The sequence below is a fragment of the Sceloporus undulatus genome, chromosome 2 (assembly GCF_019175285.1).
Source record: "Sceloporus undulatus isolate JIND9_A2432 ecotype Alabama chromosome 2, SceUnd_v1.1, whole genome shotgun sequence".
NCBI classification, from domain to species: domain Eukaryota; kingdom Metazoa; phylum Chordata; class Lepidosauria; order Squamata; family Phrynosomatidae; genus Sceloporus; species Sceloporus undulatus.
The window spans coordinates 181,073,338-181,086,106 of record NC_056523.1 but is presented as its reverse complement, the minus strand read 5'-3'; the positions used below and the strand labels follow the sequence as shown (position 1 = coordinate 181,086,106).

The window sequence follows — 12,769 nt, the reverse complement described above, 5'->3', positions numbered from 1 at the left end:
AGAATACATTTATTTGACACAACTGGTGTTTCTGTCATAGAAATAGAAAAGGACAGACTAATATGCAGGCTGGTTACAGCCCCAGTAGAAAGCTTTCATTTGTCAAGCACAAGCTCAGCATGGATGGACCTGTATAAATGTTGCATTTTAAATAAAGAAACCAATGTATGAAGCTATGGTACTTAGGCTGTTGGTCCATCTCTCCCCATTATTGTCTACTCCAAATGGCAGGCAGAGAGAATTCTTTCCAGGCCTTGTAAACTGGAATTACTTGAATTGGATAGTGAACATGCCACTTTTAGCCTGTGCACTACCTAGCCATGGCCTTTCTCCAACATAATATGAGCCTGTTTACAAGATTAGAGGGGGGAAAATACAGAGGAGAATGTCTGTGTATACTTTGAACTCTTTAAAGCACTGCAGAATCCATGTATTCATTTTCTTAGCATTACCATATTTTCAACATTCCAGGCTCTTTTGTTGTCTTCTTACTGGAGAGAGAACTAACCTCCCCACAGACAATAGATTGTTAATTAAATAGACACACATTCACCTGCATATCCTCCCACTCTGAGGCCTTGCCATTCAACAACAGACCAACTCACAGATTAGCATGTAAATCACTTCCTCCCAACCAAAAGCCACACAAGTGTGTGTGTGTACACACACACACACACACACACACACACACACACACACACACACACCCGACACACCTCCATGCCACCGCCCTCTGAAGATGTCAGCCACAGATGCAGGTGAAACATCAGGAATAAAGTCTTCCAGAACACAGCCACATAGCCAGAAAAACCCACAGAAAACTATGGATGCTGGTTGTGAAAGCCTTCAACTTACACAACTTCTGTTTTGCTTTTTTCCAGATCCCCCACAGCAAGAGAACCAAGTCAGTGTCAAATTTGTCCAAGACACATCCAAGTTCTGGTACAAGCCTAATTTGTCCCGGGATCAAGGTAGGCTATTGTAGAAACTGTGCCATTCTTTTATTATTATTTTCCCCCTAAGGACAGTACAATGGGTAAACTGGTGGCTCAATCAGTGTACAGTAGGCATTTGGTATCTGCTGGGATTTGGTTTCAGGATCCCCCTTGCATACCAAAATCCATGAATGCTCAAGTTCTTTTATATAAATGGCATAGTAAAATGGTTTCAGAAATGTATGGTTTTGCCTACACAAGAAGATACTCAGTTCAATTTGTTGTTTCTCCTTCCTCTGGATAGCTATTGCTCTCCTGAAGGACAAGGAGCCAGGCACCTTCCTTATTCGGGACAGCAACTCCTTCCAGGGGGCTTATGGTCTGGCTCTGAAAGTAGCAACACCTCCACCCAACAGCATAAACCATTCCACCAAAGGTAAGAACAACAATCAAATACTTCTTTAGGAATTGTAACTCCTAAAGAAAATGAATCAAGCCCCCCAGGAAGTCACCTTGGCCTTCTGAAGTACAGAATAAGTTTTTTTCTGGAAAACTGGTGCTTCCCAGAAAGACTTTTTTAAGGTTTGTTTTCTGTTGGAGGAATAAACCCTGGATACATCCTGGTTATCTTTGCAGCCATACACTCATTTACAGAAAATTGACATTCAGTTGGTGCAGAGCTTGGAAAAGTTACTGTGTTGAATTAGAGCTCCCAGAATCCCCCAGCCAGCATAGACAATTTGGAAGTTGTAGCCCCAGAAGTAACTTTTCTCAGCTCTGGAAGATAATAATAATAATAATAATAATAATAATAATAAGAAGAAGAAGAAGAAGAAGTTTTATTTATAAACCGCTATTCCGTGTTGATCATAGCGGTATACAGGATAAAAATTGCAATGCATAAATAAAACTTCAATAAAAACATTTCAGAATACAAATTAAAACCATACATACTCCATGCTCCCAGGCTTACTGTCTAAAAGGCATTTATTAGTTCATTTAAATTTCTGTGCTGCTTAACTGGAACATGCCCTTGCGGTGCTTTAGTCCCTATACCCCAAGGCAGCCAATAAACCAAGAATCAAAACAACAGTCCAGTCTGTTTCAATAATAAAAGGCCTGATATGGAGCTGATAAAAGCAAGAAATGAAAGGCCTGCTGGATGAGAAAGGTTTAGCCTGGCATCTTTGGCTCATTTTCCTTGCAGATACAGTCTATTGTCAGACTTAACAGACCTTTCTAGAAACTCAAGACATGTTCTAAGACAAATAGCAGCAGGCAGTTAACCTGTTATGTCTCTTGGCCTTCACCAGTGACTCAATAATGCTGGGCTCCTGGGAGAAGAGCCTGGTCTTAGCCACCATTCCCAACATTGTTGCCCTTCCTAGCACTTCTTCTTGACCATGTAAAAGGGTGAAAGCTGATGCAGAGAGACATCAACTGAGGAATGTGACTGGTAATATTCTGTGAGGCCTTCCCACACACCCCATCCTATCCTCAAACCAGAAAGGACCCTTCGCATTCACCTTTATCCTCTCTGCTTTGTTCAAAATCAGTAACTCTTCTGCCCCAACCACATTGAACCTCTGAGGAATATGAGAAATTCCCTTAAACTGAGTCAGACTATTTTGGTTTTGTGTGCAAGAGGGAATGGGAACATTTGGCCCTCCAAAGGTTTGGGTTCACCTCCTGTTGGCATGGCCAATCAGAAGAAATTATGACGATTGTGATCCAAAACATCTGGAAGACCAAAGATTCCCTAGATCTGTTTACACTGCCTGAGAGCAGCACATCTGAGCTTCAGACAAAAGCCTATTCCTCAAGATATCAAGGTTGAAAACTGAGACCTTTTTGTGCAACGCTTCTGTTCCTAGCTACTCCTTGCCCAAGAGCTTGTCTGATCAGAAGAGACTAGAGTCTCTAACTGATGTGTGCCTCTCTTCCTGTCCTGTCCTAGGAGACCCGGCTGAGCAGCTGGTTCGCCACTTCCTGATTGAGACCGGACCCAAGGGAGTGAAGATAAAGGGCTGTAACAATGAACCCTATTTTGGTGAGTGGCTGGGAACGATGATGCAGAGAAAGAGGGCACCCTGTGCTACCTTTGCAGAGCAACCACTTCCAGGAAGCTCTGGATTCTTACTGTCAGAATCAAGCACCTTCTTAATAACTGATGTCCTTTGGCTATGTTGGCCACATATCTGGAGAATACATCTGGAGGATGCCAGATTTGGTGGGGATGTTGTATCCCTCTGCTAAAGTAGGTGGTCCTGTGAGTTAATAGAGGAGGAGGGTGCTGTGTTGGTGGAGGGGAGATTAGAAGCACTATGTGCATGGATGTGATATCTTCCTAATGGCTATGTCCTGCTCCCCCCTTTTTAGGCAGCTTGCCAGCTCTGGTCTCCCAGCATTCCATCACCCCTATCTCCTTGCCTTGCCGTCTCCGCATCCCAAGCAAAGGTGAGTTCCCTTTGAAATAAAGAATTTTGAAATAAAGAAATCAAATATATTGCACGGCAGCTTCCCAACATGTTGGAAGAAACAGCAGCTTCTGCACTTGTGTGCTAGGGATGAGATCATTTAGACAGAGAGGGATTGGGATCTTTTGTCTTTCTTTCCTGTTTGCTTTTCCTTTCTGTGTCAGCCACCTATCCCAAAAGCATTATAGGCAGACAGCATTGCCTGGTTCAGTCAGCGCTAAGGCTGCATCTCCACTGCACTTTAAGGTCCATGTCTCAGTGCTATGGAATTATGGGATTTGTAGTTTTGTGAGCTAATTAGTCTTCCCTGTCAGAGCGCTCTGGTGCAACAAATTAATAATCCCAGGTCCATAGCACTGATGTTCCACTTTTTGAGGATTCTGAACTTATGCTTCTGCCTGCAATTTGATTTTTTTTTTCAAACTTACCATCCTAAGATGGGCACCACCACTGTGACTGGTGTAAAGGCTCTAACAGGCCTTTCATTCTCACAGTCCTCCTCTAACATAAAGCAAAAGAGAGTAATACACAGACTACCTGTGCGGCGCCCACTGTCTCTTTTTGTACCAGCCCTACCAAATTTGCTTGTGCAGTAGTAAAATGCATCATTCTTCCTTTCAAACAAAGTGCATACTCTCAACACAACTTGTTTACTTACAGAATGGCACTCCCAGAATCCTCCTGCAAAGCTGGATCTACAGTATTTGCAAAACAGGAATGTAGCTAATTCCTGTGTAGTGGTTGTTGTGGATGGTACATACTATTATGTTCTTCATCTGTCTCCTCCTTTTTCAGATCTTGTTGAGGAAAGCCCAGAGCTGGCTGTTCCCACCAATATGAGCACAGCTGCTGATCTGCTGAAGCAGGGAGCAGGTACGTACCAGAGCAGAATGGGAGCTGTATGAGCATGAACAAAAGTTAGATAAAACCTGGCTAGTGGAAATTGTTATTTAGGCTAATACATTCTTTAGGCAGGCAGGAATTTAGGAAAACAGTTGTAGATGAATCTGGAGTATTCATTTGCTTATTATTTATTTTCTATTGTATTTGTATGTAGTATATGCCACAGAATGTAAACTCCACAGAATGGATGCAACTTATAGGAGAGATCTGATGCATGAGTTAGGAGTTGCTTAATCTTTTTCAGTCCACCACTTTCCCTTGCAGCTGTTTCCTCCAGACACTTTCTTGTCCTTCCACCTGACAAGTACATTTGCAAAAAACATCTAATTTAGCTCTGTATCTCAGTAGGGAAAGTAAAAAGTAGTAGAATCCAAGCAGAATGGATTCTCTTAAATGTTTAGCTGCTGGATTGAAATGATCTCATACAGTCTCTTTCACTCTCTGCCTCTCTCCAAATTGCAGCCTGCAGCGTGCTTTACCTGAGCTCTGTGGAAACAGAGTCCTTGACAGGTCCACAGGCTGTGGCCAAGGCGACCACCAGCACCCTGAGCACCACTCCCCGTCCTTCCGCCTGCGTTGTGCATTTCAAAGTGTCGGCCCAGGGCATCACACTCACAGACAATCAGAGAAAGTGAGTCTGTCCACAAGGGGTCAGCAGGCCTTCCCCTCATATTTATTATGTTCTAGGCCAAACCCCTTTCTCTCTCAGTCTCTGCTGTTGTGCTGTTCCCTTTCTTAGGACATTATCAGACAAGGGAAATTGGAAGTATAATTCAATGGCAATCCAAACACAATCATGGGGTTTAACGTTATTGCATGATAGACTACCACACGTAATTTTGGGCAATGGCAAGCTATTTTCAGGCAATGGGAAGTCAGTTCGAACGCAATTCAAATTCACGTAAATTCACTGAACTAGCGAATTCACATGAATGCGTTCTGGCCCCACTTTCTTTTCATTCAAAATTAAGAGAAATTCCTCCCGTGTGATAAACTCCTTACCCATCTTGCTCTTTACTGCCTTCTTCCTCTTCTTCTGGGTACATGCCATGTTATGCAATAAGCACACTGTGGTTTTTGCACCTCAGGTTCCTCTCCTCTTTTGATTTAAGAAGCTTTTTCTTCTTCCTACAGATTGTTTTTCCGGCGTCATTATCCTGTCAATAGTGTTACCTTCTGCAGCACAGATCCTCAGGACCGCAGGTAACCCTTCGCTTAGCCTGAGTTTGTCACAAGTTTTTGCATAGCTTTTGCTCACTCTAAAACCAAACATACTATGCCCCCTCCACTGCCTTTGACCAACATTGGCAACACTTTGCTCATCATTTCCTTTATTTAATGAAACATTAAAACACATGTGACAGCCTCTACCACTGTAGCCTTGAGCCTTGAAGAATAATGCATTTGTAATAGGATTCTCTGGGTGATTTCTGCTGGACTTTGAGACACAAGTGGGCTGATGGGTCCATCAATATCCGGAGAGCCACAGTTTCCCAATCCAGCTTCAGAAAGACATGTGAGCAGGCCATTTAAGAAGGCTGTTGTGTAAGACCTGTTATTTCTGTTTTCTGCTTTGTTGGCTTTGCCAAATTGCAATTACTGGGGTTGCTTGTTTGTATTTGTGTGGCTTACTGTTTAGTATAACTACTAACAAAATGACCATTATTACAAAGGATGTGTGTGTGTGCACTGTGAGAGCTTGTATATTGCAAGGACTCTTAAGGAGGAAGGAGTAGGATCTGCAGTGGGACCGCAAATAGCGAAAGCTTTCATCTGAACACTCCTTGCAGGATTTCAGCCTTACTGAGATAAATTGCTGTGTTTGTGGGGTATAAGCTAGGGCCAAGTTCTTATGAGGGCATGCTAGTTAAAATAATTCCTCTACCTTACAGTGGATTTCATTTCATTTGGAACTATACAGATTTGCTCCATACAGCTGACATGCATACTTTGGTTTTAAAAACATTATTTTGGCTCCTTCTCCTTGCTTTCTTTGTGCCCATGTCTGTACAAAGATCAAGTTAGAAATCGTTTTTGTTCTTTCCAGAGACATTAAAAACTTCACCAGCAGTTTCTTGCAAAGTTTCTTTTAAACTTAGGTAGATATTTCTGAAGTGTGTTGGTATTACTGAACAGCTGTAAGATGAATTCAAGGATACTGTATAGTCATTTTTATCCTTTTAATTTTAGTGAGCACAGATACAGCTTTACTTAAGCCAGCACCAGAATCCTATATGACCTTTTACATAATGTAACTTGGCATGTAACTAGCTACATAGCAGAAGTGCTAAGGAACCTGGCAACTGAATTGCAAAGATGTGCAATAGGACACCAGCAAGTGCCCAGTGCACATTAGTTCCAAATGCTCATTGGGATTGATTCAGTGTGCATCAGGGCTGATATGAAGTGCATCAGTCCCATTGTTCATCAAGCACCAATGCACATCGGGCACTTTACCTCTTCTGCAACGTAATAGCATAAAACAGCCCTTTACCAGATACAGATATTGCACAACTGCACTATTCTAATTCCTGCAGATGTAAGTCCACTTAGGAACATGCAAGACCCCATCAAGATTCTGGTCCAGGTGTTCACTTAACTAAACATCTTAACACAATGTTTGGGAGGGTCACATGGTTACCCCAGAGACAGTGAAGAGGAATAACACACACACACACACACACACACACACACACACCTAACTCCTCTTTTAGTCCTGATTTAAGTCAGCCACTGTATCTGTTAGATTTACCTATATGTTGACTCACCACTCAGCAACTGATTGAATAAATCTACTCTAATTGGGATGAAGCAACAGGATGCCAGGCTTGATCTATCTGTCCATCTGCCTGTCCGCCAGTCTATCAAAATAATTTATTTGTGCACTTAATAGGATTCTTTTTAATTAAATTGCAGGTGGGCTAACCCAGATGGCACCACATCCAAGTAAGTATTGTGAAAACTCAAGACCATTGTCAGAAATCAAATGAGCTATGGTTTTAATCAACTGTAACAGATGGAATAGATTTAAATGTATATTTTAGACAAATGCTTAGATACTTGGGTGGAGTTGATTTATTTATGTACACAGCAGCTTCTATGTGTATTCGGTGACAATATCTCTTTTCTAGGATCTTTGGTTTTGTGGCCAAGAAGCAAGGCAGCCCATGTGAGAATGTGTGCCACCTCTTTGCTGAGCTAGACCCTGAGCAACCGGCATCAGCCATTGTCAATTTCATCACTAAAGTTATGTTGGGGACTCACCGGAGATGAAGGCTGCCAAGATTTTCCACCTGACCATCCCTTCCTCTCCAGCTTGACCACTGCTCTTTTGTCACCCACAGTGTGATGCAGAATCTCCTGCAGAGTGAGGAGAAGCCATTTTGGAACAAATTGGTAGGCCTAGGCAGAGCCGCTCCTAGGAGTTTTCTTTTCCCCTCACACATACACCCCACACACACACCCTTTTACAGCAAAAGAGCATCATCTAGTGCTAACTCATGCTATCTGATGTGGAGGACTGACAGTTATTCTTGTCCAATGTGCCAAGGACCAGTAACGCATTTATGCCCATTGGCTACACTTGTTTCTTTCCTTCCTGAAAACTCACCAGAGACTGGCAGCCAGTGGTTTGAGGACCAGTACTGGACCATGCATCACCACTTTGAATAGCACTCATCCAGTGAGAAAGGATGCTGAGGTAGTATCTGTTTCACTCTCCAGAACTATACCCATGTCCGGAAATAGAGGTTAAATTACTCTTAACACTTTCTTGCTACCAGATAGAACACCCATGAGTGAGGAGAAGGCTGCACAGCCTCATACATACCTGACTGATCTTTATATAAGCATAGCTCTGCAGCTCAGTCCAGTGAATTAAAAGAAATTTGGAAGTAATGACTATCTGAAAAAGTCTGTGTTCACCCAGGGGGCACAGTCAGGGTAGAAGAGAAGGTTAGAATGATTCTGGATAGGCCAAAGGTAGTACTGGTCTGCTCTGGTATCAAAAACAGTTCTGGAAATGCTGTGCACTGCTTCTCCAAAGCTTTTGTGTGCAGTGTGTTATCAGGTTTAATGTGTCCCTCTTTTGGAAAAGTAAGGAAATGACCCTAATAGTTGAAAAAAATAACCACAAAATGTCACTCAAAAGCATTTTAGTATCTCCACAAAATCCTGAGGAAGTCATATGTAAATGTTACTTTACATAGCCAAAATAACAAATTTACCACCTGTTACACTATTTTTGCAAAAGGTATGTTGCCATATCCTTGTTACTCCTTAAACCCAACATGTTACAGTTGGGTGGGGGGTTAACTGGATGAAAGGACATTGGATGGGTGGGAATCAGTACCAGAGAAGCTTGGTGCCTTCCCAATTCCCTCCCTGAACACATGCACAGAATACAGCACCCAGAGTTCCCAGTCGTAGACATGAAGACCAGTCCACTCAGGCAGGGAACACACATTTGGCTCATCAACTCTCTGTGTCTCTCACCAATGAGGCAAATATTCAACATAAAAAGCAATGATGGATGCATTACAAATTCAGGCTATACAGTACTGTACTTATATAACCTAGTCTTGGGTATCTGGGACATTTAAATATTTATTTTGCCCTCTCTTTCTCTCCTTTTTATTCTTTGCTGGACCAAGCAATTTCTTGGGCCTGACAGTCCTACTTACTAATACCTATTGGCTCCAATGCCTGAGTTTGATTTCCATTACTTTCCTAATGCTCCTCTGCCAGCTGATTCAGCAGGCAAAAACTTTGGCTTCTGGTAAATAACTGTGCACCTATTTCTTGTTCAGGGCTGTTCCTTGCAAAACTCCCTCAAGTTTGATATGACTGTTGCAACCTCCTGTCATGGAGTAACAATGTTTGGATCAATTCAGACCTCTGATTTGTTTCTTGAATGGAATAATTGACTTGAACAACAGAAGAAGACTTGGATGCATGAGGGCTTTTTTCTCATCTCTTGGATCCTGACAGTTAAGCTATGATTTAATCATTATTGCATTAGGTAGTATTCAAAGTGCAATGGAAAACATACAAGGCCTTGTTAACAGTCCAAGACATTTGGCAATCTGAAAATGGATTTTTAAAACTCCATTTGAGGAGGAGAGGGTGGCCGGAGGTACTGAGGTAGAAGAAATATTTGTAGTGCAAATGAACTCTGGCCAGTGTAAATTTTGCATTCGCAAACCTGATTGAAGAAAGAAGCAATCAAGCTTTGCCTATGAAAATATCCCACTTGTGGGTAAAAGATAGCCATGATCTACTTGGCGTCCATTGAAAGGAAAAGCCCAGTTTGAATAGCTACAGCGGAACACTGAAAGGTGTCGACTTTCTTGTCAACTATGAATAGGAGGCATGCTGGTCATTCAGTTCTGTAATGGAGCAGCACTTGTGGAGTTAGGCAACTGTATGTGATAAAGGGATAGAGAGTGGGGCAGTGAGAAACGGAAGTAATGCTTGAGGTAAGGCATTTGCTGCTGAGTTCAAGGCCTTACGGAAGTGTCTGAGAATGGAGCCTTGAGTCAGCAAAGTGTGCCAAAAAAGGGGTGGGCAATCCAAAGTTTTAAGCTTGTATGCAGAACTCGGCCTAATTTCTAATTTCAAAATCCTTTGAAAACAGTTACCATGTATACTTGACTATAAGTTGACCTCATGTATAAGTCAAAGGCAAGTTTTGGGGTCAGAATTATGGATTTTGATATGACCCATGGATAAGTCAACTGTAAAATCTAGGTGCATGTAAGAAAGGATCTAAAGGATGAAGCTAAGGAAAATAATGCCAAAGAAAAATCCAGCAAGCATAACTGTTTATGCTCACCCAAAAGGCTAGATGGAGGGGAGACTAGAATAGGGTCAGTTTTTCCAGGACAGATTACACTCTTGCCTTTCACCAGTGGCTGTTTCCTTTATTAATAAGAGTTAAAGTACAGCACTTACATTGACCCGTGGATAAGTCAACTCGGGTTTTTGGGTGAATTTTTTGACTAAAATTTCTAGACTTATACATGAGTACGTGAAGGTTTTCTCAAGTAATGTTGTGTGCCACCCAGCCTCATTTCATTCACACTTCTTTCTGGAGGAGCTTCCTATCCCTACCAGTGACTGCAAAAGCTCAGCCTTCAGGAACCTGATGCCTGCTAATATGCCAACATATTTGGTAGACACCAACTTGTGAAAGGCTGCACAACTTCCTGTATCCATCTATCTTTAGCACTGGCACAGAGAAAGTAATGGCTGTAGGAAAAAGGGAGAAGGGGGCGAATAGCTTTGATCCTGCCCACCACCATGATTATGGAAGAGTTGTATCTGTAAGGAGAAAATGGTTGCCCACCATCTTGGCATAGAGACTTGGAACTGGGTTCAGTTCAAAATCAAGCAACTCTTTTAACTACCCAGTAACTTGCAACTTTGGTCTCTGTTGAGTGGCTTCAATGTAACAGCAGTTTTCATTTTGCCTTCCGTTAGTGTTATGATTCCCTTACCACTGATTAGTGGATCTGGAGCTCAAGCAACTTCCAGCTCAAAATATTTTACTTGTGTTGCCATAATGGTTCCTGAAGAAATTGAAAAGTTTTGCCTGAATGACACCTTTTAAAGTTAATCAAATTAATATATGCCTACATGAATTAGGCCACCAGGAATCACTTAGCTCAGATCGGAAAAACACCTTGCCACCAAAGACAGGAGCTCCAAGAGGAAACCTTGAAGAAATTGTATTTAATTCTTCTGATACGTGTCACTTCTCCAAAGCACTGTACTTCCGCCAAGATGCTCTCTATCTCCTTCAGTGCCAAAATCATACATGTGTGGTGTACAAAAAACTTTCCTCAGTTACCTATTTAGAACTGAGAAGGGTAGGGAAAGTAAACAATCTGGAAATAAGACAGTTGTAGAGGGGGACCACCACTGGAGAAAACGATTTGAGCATTGTGTCTCCTGGAATGTCTTCCTGAAGCTGTTTTTTCTTAAAGTTCAGTGCAGATTGTGTTAATGTTCATATGTAACTTGCAGCATTAATCTGGGCAGGACATTTTTGCTCGCAAACAGATATGCTTGGTGATTCGAAGATCACACAACTTTTCAAGGAGAGTATGACCGAAAGATACAGAAGGCCCACACTCCTTTGCCTTTGATTACCAAAGAGAAAAATGTGTTGAAACGCCAAGATTAATGGTTACAGAGAAAGGCAGAAATCTTGGAACTACAAAGGCCCTTCTTTAGCTTTTTTAATAGTTCAGCCTTAAGACTAGAACCTTGCTGTTCTTAAAATAAAACTGAGAATAATATGATGCTGTATTAAGAGCTGGGACAATCAGTACCAATTCCGTGGGCCTTCTATACCTGCAATCCATCGCACATAATGTTCATTAGAGGGAACTGTGGAAATGAATGCAAAGAAACACAACAACTGTGCTCGATGGACTGCCTTTTAGACCTTTGCTGGTGAAGCAGCAAGGGAAGGCCCACAGATTAATGGAAGTGGAAGAAAGAGCAGTCATGGTGGACCAGTGAAAAGGGGGAAGGGGGATCTGTTCTTAGCCATTATTTCTGAGGAAGGGTGGGGAGGGGAGAGCTAGTACAGAGTTCTATTTTTGTCTACTAAAGAATTTATATATGAATGTTAGCGAGAGATGTCTTGATAATATATATCTATAAGGGGGTTGGGGTGGGAGGTAAGAGGGAGAAAGCAACAGCAGTAAGCTTGGTTATTTTTATATCTGTATTTTTCTCCTTCATGTACAAATGGCAACACAATTCCTGTCTATTCAAAATTAACACACAAGGAAAAAAGAAAACATCCCCAAAGTGTCAGTTATTTAACTTTTTGCGTCTCTCTTTGCATTGCTGCCTGGGATCCATTTATCTGCCTCTTTGTCATACCTAGATCTTCAAGGTCAGAAAGAAAAACGTGTAATCCCAGAGTGGGAACAGTGCAGCCCTCCAGATGTTGTCAAATGGCACCTCCCAGCATTCTTCGCAAGCAATGCTGCTGGCTTGGCACTGCCATCCATCTGGAGAAGGACACAAGATCCCCCCACTCCTCCAATGGAATCACTTTAAATGCACTCCAAGCCCTCTTCCATGGCTTTGAGGAGTTTTCACTTTTGAAGTATCATGGACAGACTGGGCTGAAGTAACTGAGTAAACTGAATTCACTAGTTGGCAGGCACCCTGTTAATGACACATGCACATGAAATTTTCCCTTACACCTGCTGGTATGTTCTCTGGTTGCTGAGGAGTTTGGTATTCCCTTCTTCCTTCTGCAAAGCCCAGATTTACCATACATGCTCTGAAGCCCCTCACCCTTGCATGGCCAAGCAGGAGTGAAAGGGCACCTGGCTATGTTGTTGTGTGCCTTCAAGTTATTTCTGACTTACAATGACCCTAAGGCAAACTTATGATAGAATACTCTTGGCAAAATTTATCCAGAGTGTTTGC

The 12,769-nt window shown here is 42.1% G+C and overlaps 1 protein-coding gene across 9 annotated transcripts in view; it reads left to right on the top strand.

Annotated features, from left to right (window-relative positions):
- Positions 1-12,130, top strand: part of TNS2 (tensin 2) — a 156,137-nt gene extending 144,007 nt beyond the window's left edge. For all 9 annotated transcript variants that reach the window (XM_042455680.1, XM_042455684.1, XM_042455683.1 and 6 more), the window contains 9 exons: positions 882-971; positions 1,240-1,371; positions 2,893-2,985; positions 3,315-3,392; positions 4,208-4,285; positions 4,778-4,946; positions 5,450-5,518; positions 7,232-7,261; positions 7,447-12,130. In XM_042455680.1, coding sequence (XP_042311614.1) covers positions 882-971; positions 1,240-1,371; positions 2,893-2,985; positions 3,315-3,392; positions 4,208-4,285; positions 4,778-4,946; positions 5,450-5,518; positions 7,232-7,261; positions 7,447-7,588 — 881 coding nt within the window. In that variant the 3' untranslated portion in view covers positions 7,589-12,130. The remainder of the gene's footprint in view (positions 1-881; positions 972-1,239; positions 1,372-2,892; positions 2,986-3,314; positions 3,393-4,207; positions 4,286-4,777; positions 4,947-5,449; positions 5,519-7,231; positions 7,262-7,446) is intronic.
- Positions 12,131-12,769: the final 639 nt, after the last annotated feature.